The following is a 17,743-nucleotide window of genomic DNA, read 5'->3' as shown; positions in this document are numbered from 1 at the left end:
TTTCTATAGTATTTTTTATAGAAGTTGATCTAGAAGGATTCTTCTGAATTTCCCCCAGTGGCACGGAGGGAATATTCTTTTTCTTTAGGGAAGGATTCTCAGTAGTTAAACTAGTCTCCTCACGTTTCTGGAAAGTTCTTTGGTTTTCCATTTTATAAAGAGGACCTACAAGGTCCCTTCTAACTCTGTTTTAACCTGAATCTATTTTTGGAGAACTCACCACTTGTAATGATATGTGGGAGTGACCTGCAACAGGAATGTGGATGGGGTGAGTGGATTAAAAGGGATCCTCTCTAGTTTCTTGGTCTGCAAGGAGGCAGGGAGAAATGTTTTTTGACTTTAAAAGATTTTTGTTAATACAACATTACAAACAAAGTAGTATAAACGCATCTTGCGGTATTTCCTGTCTGGACTACCTCACAAAGTCGATATCATGAACATTAAACTAACTAAAGGGCTAGGGTTGTATAACAATCTAACCCAGTGGTCACCAACCAGTGGGCCGGGGATTACTGGTGGTCTGTGAGAAAATTTTGGTGGTCCGCAAAGAAATGTCACCCTCAAAGCACCCCCCAAAGCAGTTAATCCAGGCTGCGTGGGAACACAAGGCTTGTGTCATTTGCATTGTGAACAACATGAGGTAGTGAGGGGAGGGGGAAAAGGGCAGAGGGGAGGAACTTGCCCCACGTGCCTCGCCTGGTCACCAGTCTGCTTCTTTCCACTTCTTTCTTCTTCTGCTTTTGGCTTCATGCAAAGAAAGCAGCAAAAGTCTCTCTCTCCTCCAAACTCCACCAGAAATGAGTCTTTGGGACCCTGCAAGTCATCCTGCTTTAAGAGGCTGCTCTGGCATGACAAGTCTCACAAAGAATCATTTCTGGTGGAATTTGGGGGAGAGAAAGAAAGACTTCTGTTGCTTCTGCTGCTTTCCTTGCATGAAGCCAAAAGTCTCTCTCTCTCTCCCCCCCCTCCCATGAGAACAGAGCTGGAGATGGTATCCTGCGATCCCAAATAAAGAATGATCAATTGGTAGGAAAACGGGGTGGGAAATTTTCCTGCAGACTTCTTTTGGAATTTTCCCATGGTCTCTGAACCACGGGATTGAAAATTATGAGTTTGGTGGTCCCTGAGGTCCAAAAGGTTGGCGACCCCTGATCTAACCCTCAATGAGTTTAAGCAAAGTTAGCATTAAACAAGCTTTGCACATTTTATCAAACTTTCTGCTATGTCTTAACCTAACCTCCTATAAACTCTCCCATAACACGTTATCAGTATTGTAGCATTAGGGAAGATTATTGATTGCTCCTGTCTTGGAGGATTTGTTTTTGGATGCAAATTTCACAGCACTGAAAAACCTGAAAATGTCTCCACGTTTCTTGTAAACTGGTCTTAGCTACCACCAAACAGAACGGTTGCCCTAGGAAGCAGCCCAGGGCATTGGAAACAAGTTTTTCATTTATTGCTTTTATTTCTCATCTTTCTGTGCTAGCATAAATTCAGGCCTAGGGTTCTCTCTTGAAAACAAGGATGTAAATTCATGACAAAGGCACAAAAATGGAAACAACAGTCAACCAGTAGCAGATACAGCCACCTTCCCCCTTGTTTTTAAGCTATCCTGTAGCACATTTGGTCAGTTAAACAGAGGACATTGCTTGTAAACAAGGCAGCATATTGAATTTTTTCCCCGACGTCACTACCAAAAAAAAAAAAAAAAGAACATCATGTAATGTGTGGTTGTTAGCCACATGGCTGCATGCTGCTGAATGCTTTCCCATGTCATTGCAGCTCTACAGTGAAGATATAATGTAAGCCCTAGAATGAAAGAGTACTATCATTTGTATTGGTTTCTCTTAATATGAGGCACATCCATTCCTGTTATGATCTGATTTAACAGCATGAGTTTCTTAATTAAGAGTCTCGAAAAACTATACTACTGTGCATACACAGATGTTTGTTCAGTCATGTCTGAGAAATGACTCCCACACTACTGTGCATGAAATCCAGCTTAGAATGATAACTAATAGCAACTTTGAAAAATGCTGGGTGATTATTGTCCATTTGCTGTGCTATTTTAATCTTCAATGTAGTTGTTTTCTCCCTCCCTCTCTCTTCCCCTCCCTCCCTCTGCCTTTCTCCCTCCCCCCTCTGCATCTCTCCCTCCCTCTCCCCCTCTCCCTCCCTCTCTCTTCCCCTCCCTCCCTCTGCCTCTCCCTCCCCCTCTCTGCATCTCTCCCTCCCTCTCTCTCTCCCTCCCTCTCCCCCTCTCTCTGCCTCTCTCCCTCCCCCTCTCTCTGCATCTCTCCCTCCCTCTCTCTCTCTTTCCCTCTCTCTCCCTCACTCTCCCCCTCTCTTACATGTTTTCCCTGCTTTCACATACTCATTTGAATTTCTTTTTTATTTTTCAAAACCTCTGATATCAGAAATTATTAAGACTGTTTTCATTCTTTAAAGTTTAGATGATGATACCAGTAAACTATTCAGGAATAAAACCAAACATGGCCACGAAAAGCTTCAGAAGGATCTCTTTCAACAGTGTGGTCAAACATTGGCAAATAAGTTTATCACACTGGGATTGCAGTGAGTAGCTCAGTTGAGTTAAGCAAGTAGCAGTTGGGAATGCCATATTAGAGATCATTAGGAACTGAAGAAATAATAACTTAACCAATATTGTTAATGCCCTAGCGAAAACTACGCAGAGTCCTGGTCGCTACATTTGGTAAAGGGCAAAATAGAGCTAGAAAAAGTGTAGAAGTTACCAAAACGATCAGGGGACTTGAAGACTTTAGATATAAATGACTCTGGAGCTAACTGAGGGTTGACATCAGGGGTGGGATTTTACCGGTTTGGACCGGTTCTATAGAACTGGTTGTTATGATTATGTGCAGTTCGGAGAACTGGCAAATTGTGCCCTGGCTGGCCCCGCTCATCTCTGCCCACCCTGCCCCTCCCCTCCCTTCCCAGTCAGTCCTTATTGCGCATGTGCGACATCACTGACTGCATTCTCACCCACCCAGTCATTCCTTAAGGTATTTCTTTTTCCTCCCTCCTGATGATCAGCTTTTCCAATGATCAGCTGTGCCAGGATCGTCCTCGCTGTCTTAGTGCTTCACCTAGGAGGCTTCCCTGAGGCCCAGGAGGTAAAAAGGGGTGTGCAGGGGGCTCCCCTGGCTCCATTTTTTTTGTCTTCCTGGGCCCCAGGGAAGCCTTCTGGGAGCAAAAATGCACCCCAGGAGGCTCAGGAGGCCCCAAAATGGGGGGGATTGCTGCAAAAATATAATAATAAAAAAGAAGCCATGCCTATCCAGTCACACGGCCATTCACACCTAGCCATGCCCACCTAGCCACACCCACTGAACCGGTTGCTAAAAAAATTGAATCCCGGGTGACTTCTGGTTTGAAGGGCTTCGGCGACAGACAGAAATCCGCAATCGTGTGCGGTTTGGCTTTTTTTTCCTTCTCTCTCCTTCCCTATACAGACAACTAAGAGACTTAAATAAGAAATCGGAAAAATCCTCTTTGACATCAATAGGCAATTAAACTGAAAATAAAACAAAATGCTAAAGGGATAATGAAGATTTCTGGACATTAAAAATTTTCTTTTTCATAAGCACGAAGGGAGAGAAAAAGAACAAGGGCAGGATCTGGAAGAGGGAGGAGACTGCCTGGAATTAAAAAGAATCTACAGTAAAACTTTAATAAGACTTCTAAAAGATACATTTTAACTGAAACTTTGTAACTAAACAGTAACACCAGGAAGAGAAAGTGAAAAAAAAGAGCAAAAAGAAACAGCTTGCGTGTATTTGGATTATTTGGTGATCTTTGGATTCTTGGTTATTATATTTGAATGATTAAAATCAATCGGGTGGTTGTTTAAAAATTTATACAATGGCACCACTTCTGGATGAATTGAAAATGGAACTTAAAAAGTACAAAGAAGATGCACAAGAAGGGAAGGGTTCTTTTGGCTTTGTTTTTCAATTCTTAGAAGTGGAGATTTGGAACTATGAGAAACAACAAGAAACGACTACAAAACAAGAAGACTGGGACAAAGAAGAAGCCATCTTTAATGAACAAACAATTTTATGTGGGGAAGAAAAAGGAAAGGGGGGAAAGAGAATGGAGAATTTAAGACTTAAAAAAAAACAACCAAAGAAAAGAAAAATAATTCGAAAAATAAGTATAATACTGGAAAGCAACAGAAAAGGGGAATACAGAAGAGAGAAATAGAGGTAGAGAGACAAGGGGGTAAAAATGGGAGAGAGAAGAAGAGAGGGAAGAAGGAAAGGAAAAGAAGTTACAAAGGACCGGAGCAAGATATAGAGAAACAGGACCTATTTAGAGATAATGGGTGAAAATCTAACTGAAAAAGGGATTCTGTAAAGGTACCTAAGATTGTATTGTTATATTAGTAATAGAAATAACTTTAGAAAATTGGAAACAATGTATGATTAAAATGAGGGATAAAATAGTGTAATTTAGTGAAATGTTTGTGAATAAAATAAGTGAAATAAAATAAATGAGAAAATTGAATTAGGAAGGAATGGGAACATTTTAATTAGTTAATGTTTTATAAAATATATAAGTGAAGGGGGGGAATTAACTATGGAAAGCTTATAATTGTTCCCATAGAAGTATGATATTTAATTGAAAAGTAATCTTAAAGATGTTAAGACTTTAATGAATATTAATATTAATGATAGAACTGAATTGGAATGGAATGTTGTTTTAATTATATACATTTATATTTTTTTCTTTTTTTACGAATACAGTGTGTATTTTAAGAATGTACCAAGCAGAATCCAAATGGAAGTTATGTATTATATTGAATGTTACAACTTTAGGGAAAAGATATAAAGGCGTCATACTCCAATCAGTAACTACAGGAGAAATTTTGTTTAATGAGAAAAGATAATAGATAATTGAAATAGGACAGACAAAAAATATAAATACAATGATTTGAATTGAGATGAGATAATTAAAATAAAATTGAGAAAATTAAAAGAGGGGAGAAGCTATGCAGAAAATGTAAAATAGTGTTGCAGGCACCACTTCATTGAATAGGAAAGAAGTGATCTTGGTACCAAAGACATATTTCAACAGTACAAGATGTTAAATAAAGATTCTGCGTGTAGCTAAACACGATTGCTTTTTCTAGAACTAGAGGCTGAATAGAATTCCTTTCAGGCATCAAACAGGAATGTGTCTGTTGGGGCCTGTCAGCTGCTGGCCCCTTCAGCAGCTGAATCAGAGGAGGCGGCATGGGAGTCAGGATCAGCATCAGGGAAACCTGGGAGCTCTGAGGGGGAAGAGGAACGGAGCTGGGAGAGAGAGAGGAGAGAGAAACCTGGGAGCTCTGAGGGGGAAGAGGGAACGGAGCTGGGAGAGAGAGAGAGGGAGAGAGAAACCTGGGAGCTCTGAGGGGAAGAGGGAACAGAGCTGGGAGAGAGAGAGAGAGGGAGAGAAACCTGGGAGCTCTGAGGGGAAGAGGAACGGAGGGAACGGAGCTGGGAGAGAGAGAGGGGAGAGAGAAACCTGGGAGCTCTGAGGGGAAGAGGAACGGAGGGACCTGGGAGCTCTGAGGAACGGAGGACGGAGCTGGGAGAGAGAGAGAGGGAGAGAGAAACCTGGGAGCTCTGAGGGGGAAAAGGGAATGGAGGGAACGGAGCTGGGAGAGAGAGAGAGGGAGAGAGAAACCTGGGAGCTCTGAGGGGAAGAGGAACGGAGGGAACGGAGCTGGGAGAGAGAGAGAGGGAGAGAAGAAACCTGGGAGCTCTGAGGGGAAGGGAACGGAGGAACGGAGCTGGGAGAGAGAGAGGGGAGAGAGAAACCTGGGAGCTCTGAGGGGAAGAGGGAACGGAGGGAACGGAGCTGGGAGAGAGAGAGAGGGAGAGAGAAACCTGGGAGCTCTGAGGGGGAAGAGGGAACGGAGGGAACGGAGCTGGGAGAGAGAGAGAGGGAGAGGGAGGACGACATGATGGGCAAGTGTTGTGGACTTCGTACAGCCAGGAAGCTACGCAGTCACTGTCGTGAACAGAAGTGGCATGACAAACAATATAAGAAGGCCCATTTGGGTACTGCTTTGAAAGCCAATCCTTTTGGGGGAGCTTCTCATGCCAAGGGAATTGTTCTGGAAAAAGTTGGTGTAGAGGCTAAGCAGCCAAATTCTGCTATTAGAAAATGTGTCCGAATCCAGCTCATCAAGAATGGGAAGAAAATAACAGCTTTTGTTCCCAATTATGGTTGTTTGAACTTCATTGAGGGAAGGAGGGAGAGAGAGAAGGAGGTAGGGAGAGAGAGAGGGAGGAAGAAGGAGCGAGGGAGGAGAGAGAGAGAGAGAGAAGGAGGGAGAGAGAGAGAGGGAGGGAAGGACAGAGAGAGAGGGAGGGAGAGAGAGAGAAAGAGAGAAGGAAGGAGGGGGAGAGAGAGGGAGAGGGAGCGAGGGAGAGAGAGAGAGAAGGAGGGGAGAGAGAAGGGAGGGAATGACAGAGAGGGAAGGAGGGAGGGAGGGAGAGAGAGAGAGAGAAGGAGGGAGGGAGAGAAAGAGGGAGGGAGAGAGAGGGAGAGGCTGGGCCATCCGTCAACCTTCAGATGGAGAGTCAACAGCCACCAGGACTGGAGGTGGCTGATGAGGAAGAGGAGGAATAGCTGGGAATAGCTGCCTGAGGTGCAGATGCGCAGAAGGCTGAGGAGAGGAGAGCAGTGGAAAGCTATGGGCCATCCTGGGGAAGGAAGACCCATTGCTGCTAGCGAGATCCCATCCTAGCCCTGGGGATAAAAGGCAGGGAGCAGAGATGAAGAAGTGTGACCAGACTGACTTGTTAGCCTGCGAGAGAAACATTTTGCCAGGACTGCCGGCATTCCTAATAAAGGAATCTTTTGAGTTCATGTCAGAGGGTTTGTTGTGTTTGGGGAGCTGGGTCAGAACAGTGTCCATGTTTCCTGAAGAAAAATTGGATACAACCAAAGTTAGCATCTATAGTCCTTGACTTGCAACGGTTTCATTCAGTGACCGTTCAAATTACAACAGCACTGAAAAATGAGGTTTATTACCATTTTTCAGTTATGACCTTTGCAGCATCCCCTGATCAGATGCTTGGCAACTGATTCATATTTATGACCGTTGCTGTGTTCCAAGGTCATGTGATCAGCTTTTGCGGCCTTCTCGCAAGCAAAGCCAGCAAGGGAGCCAGATTCACTTAACAACCAGGACACTAACTTATCAGCTGCAGTGATTCACTTAACAATGGTGGCAAGACAGGTCGTAAATTGGGACAAAGCCATCAAGATGCATAGCTAAAATAAATAAATGCATAAATCAATTTTTCTCCCCCCAGAAATTTGCTTCATAGAATGGGGATGTATGTTTACATCAATGGAGAGAGATACACACGTAACTGTGGCTAGATAAGCCCAGCCTCTCTCGTTTTATTTCCAACTTTTAAAAATTTGCATAAAATTGATGTGAATCCAGGGCCTCTAGGAGACCATGCTGTGCTACTGAGGAGATATTGGCATCATTTCCATGGTGATAATAGAAAAGAATCAGCTTGAAGATGATCCAGTAGACTGAAATCTCAAAATGACTCAGAAAAAAACGTCAGACAGAGCAATTTTCTCCATCAAGTGTACAATTTTCGTCATCTGGGTTGTTTTTGTTATGAAATACTAATATAATAGCAGATAGAATTTTTATGTATATATATTTCTCTCAGTGAGTGAATACAGTTTTCTCCTCTGGAAAAGCAGAATATTCTGCAAGATAGCAAAAGCCAGAATGGGCATATAGGATAATTTCACTCAGGAACATGTAACACTACTTCAGACAAATCCAGTGTGTAAACCCAAGGGATTCTCTTGGACTCACAGCTCCTGCTCAAAGAACAGGTGGCAGTCATGGCCTAAAGGGCCTTTATGCAACTCCATTTTGCACGCCATGGCAACGTGCTCTCTGTGAGGGCGACCCTTATCCAGAAGCTTCAGCTGATGCAGAATGCGGCTGCACAAGCTATATTGGGGGCCCAATAGGACACATGTAACATTTTTTTTCTGCAAAGTACATTGAGTGATAGTTTGCTTCCAGGTCCAATTCTAGATGTTGGTTGTTGTGACCTATGGCAGGGGGCCAGTCAATCTACAGAATTGGCTTCGTGCCATTATATTGAACTTGGAAATAAGTCTTGCAGTTGCTATGGTTGGGTGTTGGAAATTAGACCAGAATAAATCCACTTTTGCCTCCCATCACCTATAAAGACATTGTAAGGCCATGAAAGGTTGTTGTATCTACTTTGGGTTAAACTATTATTCCTTCTTACCTGTTTGTACTCAGACTCTCTTCCCACTAGGATCTGCAGAATGTAGTTCACAGGGTCTCCCTTCATTGGGGGTGCAGTTTCCCAAGCAATTTCACAGGTGTTTCCTTCTAACTGTTTCACTCGAGGTGCTATAAAAAAAAAGGTCACCACATATCAATTGGCATGTGCACAAGGAACACACACTTCTCATTTTTCTTCTTTCAAATACATACTTTTATTCATTTTAAAGAATAAAATAATTAAAACAAAGAAATTTCAGAATTATCGCTGGGAAGAAGATAAGGTAATGTATTATTCAATTTAACTATCAACCATCTTACCCTATTGCTATTTTCCTCTTAGAAAAGTGCAAAACAATGGAGGAAAACAAGTAGGCAAACAACAAAGAATCAAACTGCAAAGAAGAGAAACTGAAGAAAAACATGCTGATTGTTGAAGAACTTAGTTTTCCTTGCGTTATCAACCAGATAAGAGTTGGTTAAACATATTATATTCAGATGGATTTATTGCTCCACCAGGTGGCAAAAAAGTGTTTTTATACAAGAGACAAACAAGGGTCAATTTTTATGAAGTGTATCTATTTGAGACAGTCCCAGCTTAACGTCCTTGGGGAAAAAAGTCATCTTCCATCAGTCAAAATCCAACATATATCATTTATCAGCTAAAACAGCAGTCGCCAAATGGTGGGCTACGGCCCACTGATAGTCTGTGATAAAACTTTGGTGGGCCGCAGATAAATATCCGCCCCAAAGCAATTAATCCAGGTTGCACGGGAACACAAGGTTGTGCCAGCCACATGGCCTGCCCACCCGCTGGCCCCCACCCTTCGGCCGAGCGCAAACCTACAAAAAGCAGCGCAGCCCTCGCCAACCAGGACAAGGTGATGATGCTGTTGCAGCAAGAGGGGGCTGATAATGGTTGATGAATTAAAAAGGGGATTCTGCAGGGTGACAAGGGGTAATAAGAATATTTCTGCAATTAAAAATATTTAGAAAATAGGGTAATATAGATACTGATAACTCTTATTAAAAATCAAGGGGGGGAAATATGCTGCGGAATCCAATTGAAAAGATGTAATGATTATTATTGTAACTTCTTAAAAATAATGGTTTATTGGGAATCAAGATGAGGGAATAAAGGTATATTTTAATCATTGAGGTGTCACACTCAAAACAGTAAAAGGGGGGAAACCTATACTTTGTTTTTGTTTTTTTAGTGTTAAAATTTGTATTAATCTAGAATTTATAAAAAGAATGTGTAATGGAAAGGGAATATGACAGACTAAAGAACCAGCTAAATTAATAAGTTAATATAGACTATTAAAAGCAAGGAGAGACATTGGTAACTACATTATTATTATTATTATTATTCAAACACATATTGTTTATCTTTATTTTTAAAATAAATATTAAAGGATTATATTTGAAATAATTGAAATGAAACAAAAAGATGTTTCGATTGAGATTAATGAAAGAGGCTAGAATTAATGTGTTTGTTTCTCTCCTTACTGAAAATTTGGAATGCAAAAATGTAATAATAGAATTAAGTATGCATATATGAATGTATAATTGCTGTCATATTTGTATGTAAAGGTGATGACCCGGAAATATGTTGTCCACTAAAAAGAGATTTTTGTTTTTAATGTGAAAAACTGAATAAAATTTGTTAAAAAAAAAAGAAGAAGCTGTTTCTCAGTCTTTTTGTCCTTGTTTTAATTGTCCTGTACCGTCTGCCAGGTGGTAATAGTTCAAAAAAAAAAGGGTGCCCAGGATGAGATAGATCTTTGAGAATGTTTTGAACTTTCTTAAGGCAGCGGGAGCTATAAAGCTCTTCCAAGGAGGGGAAGAGACCATAGTTGAAGTTTCTCCAAGTCACGTTTGTCATTTGCAATTTTACCAAGTGGCTCCCAAGAAATCAAGTCAAGGGTGGAAGTTTGATTCATTTAACGAGTGCATGATTCACCTAACAACTGCAGTAATTTGCTTAACAACTGTGGCAAAAACAACTTGTAAAAGTTGGTGCCTGCTCTCTTAACTGTCTTGCTTAGCAATGGAAATTCGGGTCCCAATTGTGGTCATTAGTTGAGGATTACTTGGATCACATGTCAGTCAAGCATCTCCAGAATCAAATTAGTACAGCCTAATTTCTCCTTTTCAAAAAGAATTCTCACACTGGACTATGGAGAAGATGGAGATCTAGGCTTATGACAAACTCTGTATATGGTTGTCCTTGACTTGTGACTACAATTGCGGCCGGAATTTCCATTGCTAAACAAGTTAAGTGAGATGTGCCTTTTTAAATGACTGTTTGTGCCAGGGTTGTTAAGTGAACCACTGCAGTTGTTAAGTGAATCCAGCTTCCCCCATTTACTTTGCTGGTCATCCGGGAAGGGTTGCAAATGGTGATCCCATCATCCTGGGATGCAGCAACCATTGCAAATATATTCCAGTTGCCAACGAACCAAATTTTGATTACATGACTGTAGGGATGGTGCAGTGGTCATCAGTGCAAGGTCCTGTCATAAGTCACTTTTTCAAGATTAGTTGTAACTTTGAATCATTGCTGAATGAATTATTAGGGGACTGGAGGCTAAAACATATAAAGGACAGTTGCTGGAATTGGGTATGTCTAGTTTGGTGAAAAGGACTGGGGTGATATGATAGCTGTACTCCAATATCTCAGGGTTGCCACAAAGAAGAGGGAGTCAAGCTATTCTCCAAAGCACCTGAGGGCAGGACAAGAAGCAATGGGTGGGAACTAATCAACCAGAGAAGCAACCTAGAACTAAGGAGAAATTTCCTGACAGTTAGAACAATTAATCCGTAGAACAACTATGCTCCAGAAGTTGTGAATGCTCCAACACTGGCAGTTTTTAAGAAGAGATTGGACAACCATTTGTCTGAAATAGTATAGGGTTTCCTGCCTGATCAGGGGGTTGGACTAGAAGACCTCCAAAGTCCCTTCCAACTCTGTTATTCTAGTCTAAATGTACACCAGAATAGTTGCAATTTGAGGACTACCTGTATGTTGTTATAGGAGGAAAAGTGATTGCAAGAGGGGTTTTAGGCCCATTAATGTTTCCTCCCCTCCTCCCGCCCACCCCACCAAAACCAGTAGACGTATCTTACTTACCTTTAATGACAGGGGGGATAGATTTAGTTGTGCTGAAGCTAAAGACTTCTGAGAAAGGCCCTTCCCCGGCACCATTTACAGCCTGTATTCTAAAAGTGTAGCTGGTATATTCCATCAGCCGTTGTACCTTGTAAGTATGACTAGGGCCCCTATAGATTGAAATAAACCTAAAGAGAGAGGGAGAGAGGACAAATTTGTTGTTATTTGTTTACAAGGTTTTCATTGATGGGTTGTCTGTGACTCACCAAAAAAAAAAAAAGGTTAATGTCATTTAATCTAATATCAACTAATATCAATAGCTCAATTTAGCAGCTCAGGTGCAAGTTCTCTAAATGGATTTATCACAGTACTAGCTTGATACCTGTGCTTCACTATGAAACTATGTGGTCGGGTTAGTTTTTGGGGAGGAAAATAAGGTGGGGTGGAATTCTGCCTCTGCCTACCAGCATCCATCAGTATTCATCTGGCTAACGTCCTGTCAGTGTGTTAGAGAGTTGAGGGCTGTTTGGAAAGTGAAACAGTATTTGCTGTGTGAGCAAGAAGGAGACAGCAAGGAGCCTGGGCATGGCTTAGCTCAACTGTTCTGTCCTAAAGCTGCTTGGTGCTGTGAAAGTAAAACTGAAACTTCTCTCCTCTGCTTGTGTTTTGCATTTGGAACAGATTTCTTTTCAGGTGGGGAGGGGGAGTAGAACTCCTTAGCATCAGAGCATGTTAATAATAATAATAATAATAATAATAATAATAATAATAACAACAACAACAACAACAATAATAATAATAATAATAATAATAATAATAATAATAATAATAATAATAATAATAATAATATACGAACTACTAATGCTCTGATGGTCATTCTGAAAAATCTTAGTGAGCACCTAGAAGCCAAGAGGAACATACGTGCAAAATTTCAAGTTTGTAGGCTTTACGGTTCTGGAGAGTTTGTGATGATGCATAAGTGGTATATATACAGGTTTGTTTCCTTTTGACCCCAAGATCCCAGACTCTCAATGGTTTGCATATATATCACCCCCCCAAACTATACAGTTATATTAGAATTTTCCTCTAAATCTTAACAAAATACAGGGAGCCCTCGACCACAATTGTGCCCAATGGTTCTATTTTACGATGCAGTTGTTAAGTTAGCAACATGGTTAAGTATATCTGGCTTTCTTATCGACTTTGTCAGGTGGTCAACGTACGAGATGATCACATGACCCTGGGACACTGCAACCCTCATAAATATGCACCAATTGCAAAGCATTTGAATTTTGATCATGTGACCTTTAATCACTTAGGAACGTTTTTCCCACTGATGAAAGTTTGCAGTCAGGTGGTTTATATATATTTTTCTTTGCTAAAACCCATAAACCTCAACAATTGTGGCCATGTGACTCTGGGGTGCTGCAAGCAGTCATGAATATAGGCCAATTGTGAAGCACTCAAATGCCCCATGTCTGTGGGAGGGGGCAGCAGTCAGAACTTCAGTACTGGATCATAAATATCTTTTTTTTTTTTGGGGGGGGGTGTAATTTATTTTATTCACTTTATTTTGAAAATTATTTGAGCCATGCTTAAAACAATTGCTCCCTTATTCTGGTACAGTTGATATCATGCAGCATAGTTTCTATTCCAGTCGGTTTTATTTTAATTTTATTAGATGTTGTCTTTATTACTATTTTGCTTTGTATTAACATTACATTGGTTTGCATTTTGTGCAGAATTTCAACTTTTGGCTCTGGAAGATCAAAAAAAGAAAGAAATGGATAAATGGTCCCATGCATCCTTTTATGTGAAATACACACAGCCATGAACCAGGAGAGTATAAGGTTCAAAATGTATTTGGAACTGAATTATTTCTCCCTTTCCTAACCAGATCATTTCCTACCATTTTTGGAATGATAGTCAATGTTTGGACTTGGCAATCAGATAGTCTTTGCTGCATGGGTAGTCGGTGAATTGAATTTTCAGTATTTCTAATTAGCAACAGCAGGACCATAACACCATGCAGCCAATGAATACTAATGTTTCTCAGAATAAATCTGGAATTATTATTATTATTTTTAATCTGGCACCAAGGAGGTCTACATGGGGTAATGCAAGTCACCATTATTATTATTTTTGCAGCAAAAGTTGGCAAAACAGTGAAGTGGTAATGATTGTGGATGGATATTTTAAGGAATTTAGAAAGCTATAGTATTAGAGATTGATGTGCAGAAGTGATTTTTTTTTTTAAAAAAAAGAATTTTGAAGTTATACATGCTAACGCTAGCAAGATTATGCACAAAAATGGAAGGACACATAGTGATTCTTATAATGGACAAACAGCTGCAAAAGTTAACAGAATTAATTTTATTTCTACTTGGGAACTGCTTTTGGACTTAGTGCTTGAGGTGGAAAAAAATTGAAACTTTGATTTTGGGTTTTACAGATTGGATAGGCTTGGTGTTACAGAAATGGCTAATATATACTATTATATAAAAGTAAAAAGTTGAGGTTTCAGGTTAATATCTTATTGTATTGAACCAAAAGAATTTGAAAGTTTTGAATTTTTTTTCTTTTTTCCCTCTACTTTTCTCTTTCCCCCTTTTCCTCCCCCTATTCAACCTTCATCTTTCTTTATATTTTTGTATTTTATGCTTTGTAAAAATCAACAAAATGTTGAATCACAATATGCAAATGTGATAAGATGGTGGACAGAAAGAAGAGAGGATTAAGAGTTGTGTTTGTTGGGAAACCTTATGGCAAGAATGTAGTGTGGTGTTGTTGTGCACAGAATGGTGATTGTGGAGGGTTTAAGCTAGCACAATTTGATGGCGGCACAGAGTTTTCCTGGAGTCCAGTTGGAGGAAACTTCAACCTACTGTCAGTGAGGCTGGATTGGGAAGAAGTCACAGTGATTTCTTCCTTTTTTTTAAAAAAAAGAGAAAACCTTATTCGACTTTTCAGATAAAGAGATAAAAACAAACAGAAACTAATCATTAACACAGAAGAAAGAAAAAGGTAAACCTTGAAAAAGAAAGCAAAGTCAACATTGCAGAAAGCAAAGAAATGACTACCAACTTTCCTCTTGCAAACAGCAATGGGGTTCTCATTTAAAAGCAAAATCAGTAGAGGAAAGTTCTCATTGTTTGATTGTTTCATTTTGCTTTGACCTTATCTAAATATTTCTTTAAAATATGGGTGCTGTGAACAGTCTTGTCCTTGATCTTAAATGGGAAATATTTCTCTTCAGGAATATACATTATTAGTATATATTTATCATGATAGTAAGCACTGCAAAGCACTAAGATATAATCCTATCTCACAAGCATTAGTAAATAAAAATGAGATGCTTTATTCAACCATGTGTACCAAAAAGAAAATAAAAATAATATTCTGTACCGAAATCTAGGAACTAGAAAAATGTACAGCCTGGATTTGCTACTGATGTTCAAGATGACAACTTTGCTATGCTATATTTTGAGATTTAAGGTATGTTTGCTGTTCTTTAAACAGTGGACAATTTGCTTATTTTTTTATTATGACATTTTAATTTTAATTGTTTTAAATAGTTGCACTCTCTATTGTTGAATCTATATTTTGGAACTTTTTAATGTAAAAAAGATTAGAAATTATATATATGTGCACATGCTCCTGATACTGTAATAGATAGAGTCTCTCATTTTTGTCGCACTTTATGATCTTGGCCAACAAATCATGTTTTTCTTCATAAAGAGTAGTAAAATGAATAATTTTTTTTTCAGGAGTAGATATTTCCCACAGCAAGATTTCCAGGTACAATAATGCAATTTGGGCTTTTCTTTATTGCATTCTAATTGTGTGCTTTCAACTTGTTTTTATGATTGCTTGCATTCATTTAGCCATTTCAAGGAGATTCATTTAACTTGCCAGGTATACAATACAGCTCTTATCTCTGTTCCTAAGACTTTCTTGAAGCATTCAAAAGCATCCGTTTCATCACTGTTGAAAATATTATATTAGCCTGTGGCTTAGCAATCTGCTATAGCAAATCTGCCCCAGCATGTTAATACTTATGATTTTGGAATCCAGGTTTAATATCTGGAGGCAACATGAATCCTTAATATTCACATTACTTCCAGATAATGTGAATATGTCACGGTTCTAAACCAAACCAGGAAAAGTAGAGAGCAAAACAGGTCCCTTTACTGGAGTCTCAGCTTGGCACGTGGTGAACAATACAAGTAAAAGGGTTTCTAGCCAGCATTACTGGCTTCTGCTAGCCAGCTGGTTATACAGGCTCAGCATGCCCCACTCTCCTGTTCCTGGTTGCTCCTAGCTGGCTCCTGCAAGTACTTTTTTGGCCCTGCTCCAACAAGCACTCTTCGAGCCCAGTTACTCTCTGGTTGGTTCCAGCAAGTACACTTCAGGCCTGGAGGGCTTCTGAACCAACCACAGCTGGCTTGCTCTCCTGGCTTGTCTTCTCCCAGCATGAGTCCCATCAACCGACACCCATGCATCCCCCTGCGCATGTGTGGCAACTCCAAAATAGCGCATTGTGGCCACTTTGAATGGCGCACTGTCTCGGATGTTGACAGAACATCTGTAGGTTTCATGACTCTGAAAGCAATGTTGGACTACCTTCTGAACACCATGAGATATATCAGGTTAAGTGAATAGACTTTACAGGAAGACTGTATTTTACTGAGATAAACTATAGTAACATAATTTTGAAAGCTGATAATGTTTATTCCCCTCCATCTTTGGAAAACACTTCTGCATTTTTGGATGCAGATGTTAAGATCAACCTGAGGAAGAAGTTTAATATATTTAAACAGATGTAAACCTGAGAAGTTGTGGTAAGAGATAAGAGTCATTGTTAAAATTTAAAAAAAATGTTCCCAAAATTCAAAGAGGAAAAGATCCAGGTACAAGATGTATCTGGCAACAAGAAGGATGTATGACAGGTGGACACAGACTTTCAATATCAACAAAGGATAAAGCAAATTACATTGTGAGACAAGAAATAATGGATGGAAACTAGTCAAGGAAAGGACCAACCTAGCGCTAAGGAGAAATTTCCTGACAGTTAAAGCAATTAATCATGGAACAATTTGCCTCCAGAAGTTGTGAATGTTCCATCACTGGAGGCTTTTAAGAAGAGACTGGACAGTCCCTTATCTGGAATGATATAGGGTCTCCTGCTTGAGTAGGGAGGTTGGATCTCCAAGGTCCCTTCCAATTCTGTTGCATTCTGATTTCTTTTACTTTTCTTCTAATTTCCACTTTTACTTTGCAAAAGTGGTCTGTTTTGTTGCTCTTATGACCTTCATTACAGCGTTATATAGTCAAAATAAACAGTTCTTCTTCTAAACAATCACAGTTATAATCCTAATTTATTCTTAATGACCAAATTACTTTTTCTATACTTCTTCCTCTCATTCTTGTCTATGTTTTCATGTCACCTGCAGAATAATTTTTTAAATTCAGAATGTCATATAATATTTCTCAAAAACTCATATTTGCTTCTTCTATTCACTAATCACAGAACAATAACCTACGTTTGCACCATTTGTTTGCACGCACCAAAATGTCCATTCACAGGTCCAACATTTTGAAATACTTTGCTGGGACAAGGCAGAATGAGATTTAACTTGCCATTCAAGCAAAGATTTTATTGGGTCATCCGGCCAGTCATTAAGTCTAAGTTCAAACAATGATGGTGTTCTTTTCAAGAAGATAAAAGCAGAAAACCATGTGTGAACAGCTCTGAGCTCTCAAATAAAACACAAATAATAATACAGTAAGAGCAAATGTCTAGACATTACTGAATCTCAGCCCAATCATTTTCAAAAAATTCTGGTCAGTGAAAGCAATAACAAAAAATAAAATAATAAAAATGCCAACTGGATGCATTGATTCAAAGACCATGATAGTCTCACAATATCCATCATGCCTTCTACTGTACTCAATGCTATGGAAGATCCAGCTTCACTCATATAATATCAACCAAACTTTTATTACCCATGAAGGAAACAAGGTGAATGTCATCCTAATAACACTATTGGGCATTATAAATGAAAAATCAAGGTTGTTGTTTTTTTAATCTGGCAAAGCCAGTGATGAAAATACCATTTCTTGCTGAATAAAGCAGTAATGTTCCGGAAAATAGAATAACAGAATAAGAAAGTTGGAAAGGATCTTGGAAGACTTCTAGTCCAATTCCTTTGGCAGGAAACCCTATACCAGGGGTGTCAAACTGGTGGCACAAAACATTACAGGGATGTCCCCAGGAACATGTGCCTCAAAAACCCTAATTGACAGTGATAATTTATTAGATT

At 39.6% G+C, this 17,743-nt stretch overlaps 1 protein-coding gene across 1 annotated transcript in view; it reads right to left on the bottom strand.

Annotated features, from left to right (window-relative positions):
• Positions 1–17,743, bottom strand: part of FNDC3B (fibronectin type III domain containing 3B) — a 322,478-nt gene that overhangs the window by 9,515 nt on the left and 295,220 nt on the right. Inside the window, exons 24-25 of the mRNA XM_087965339.1 lie at positions 11,442–11,608; positions 8,310–8,437 (exon numbers count right to left, since the gene is read on the bottom strand). Coding sequence (XP_087821465.1) covers positions 8,310–8,437; positions 11,442–11,608 — 295 coding nt within the window. The remainder of the gene's footprint in view (positions 1–8,309; positions 8,438–11,441; positions 11,609–17,743) is intronic.

The sequence above is a fragment of the Notechis scutatus genome, chromosome 4 (genome assembly GCF_049901735.1).
Source record: "Notechis scutatus isolate UNSWTSFEM ecotype Mainland chromosome 4, rNotScu1.2, whole genome shotgun sequence".
Classification (NCBI taxonomy): Eukaryota; Metazoa; Chordata; class Lepidosauria; order Squamata; family Elapidae; genus Notechis; species Notechis scutatus.
Note: the sequence above shows the minus strand (reverse complement) of the source record. Positions and strands in the feature narration are given on the sequence as shown.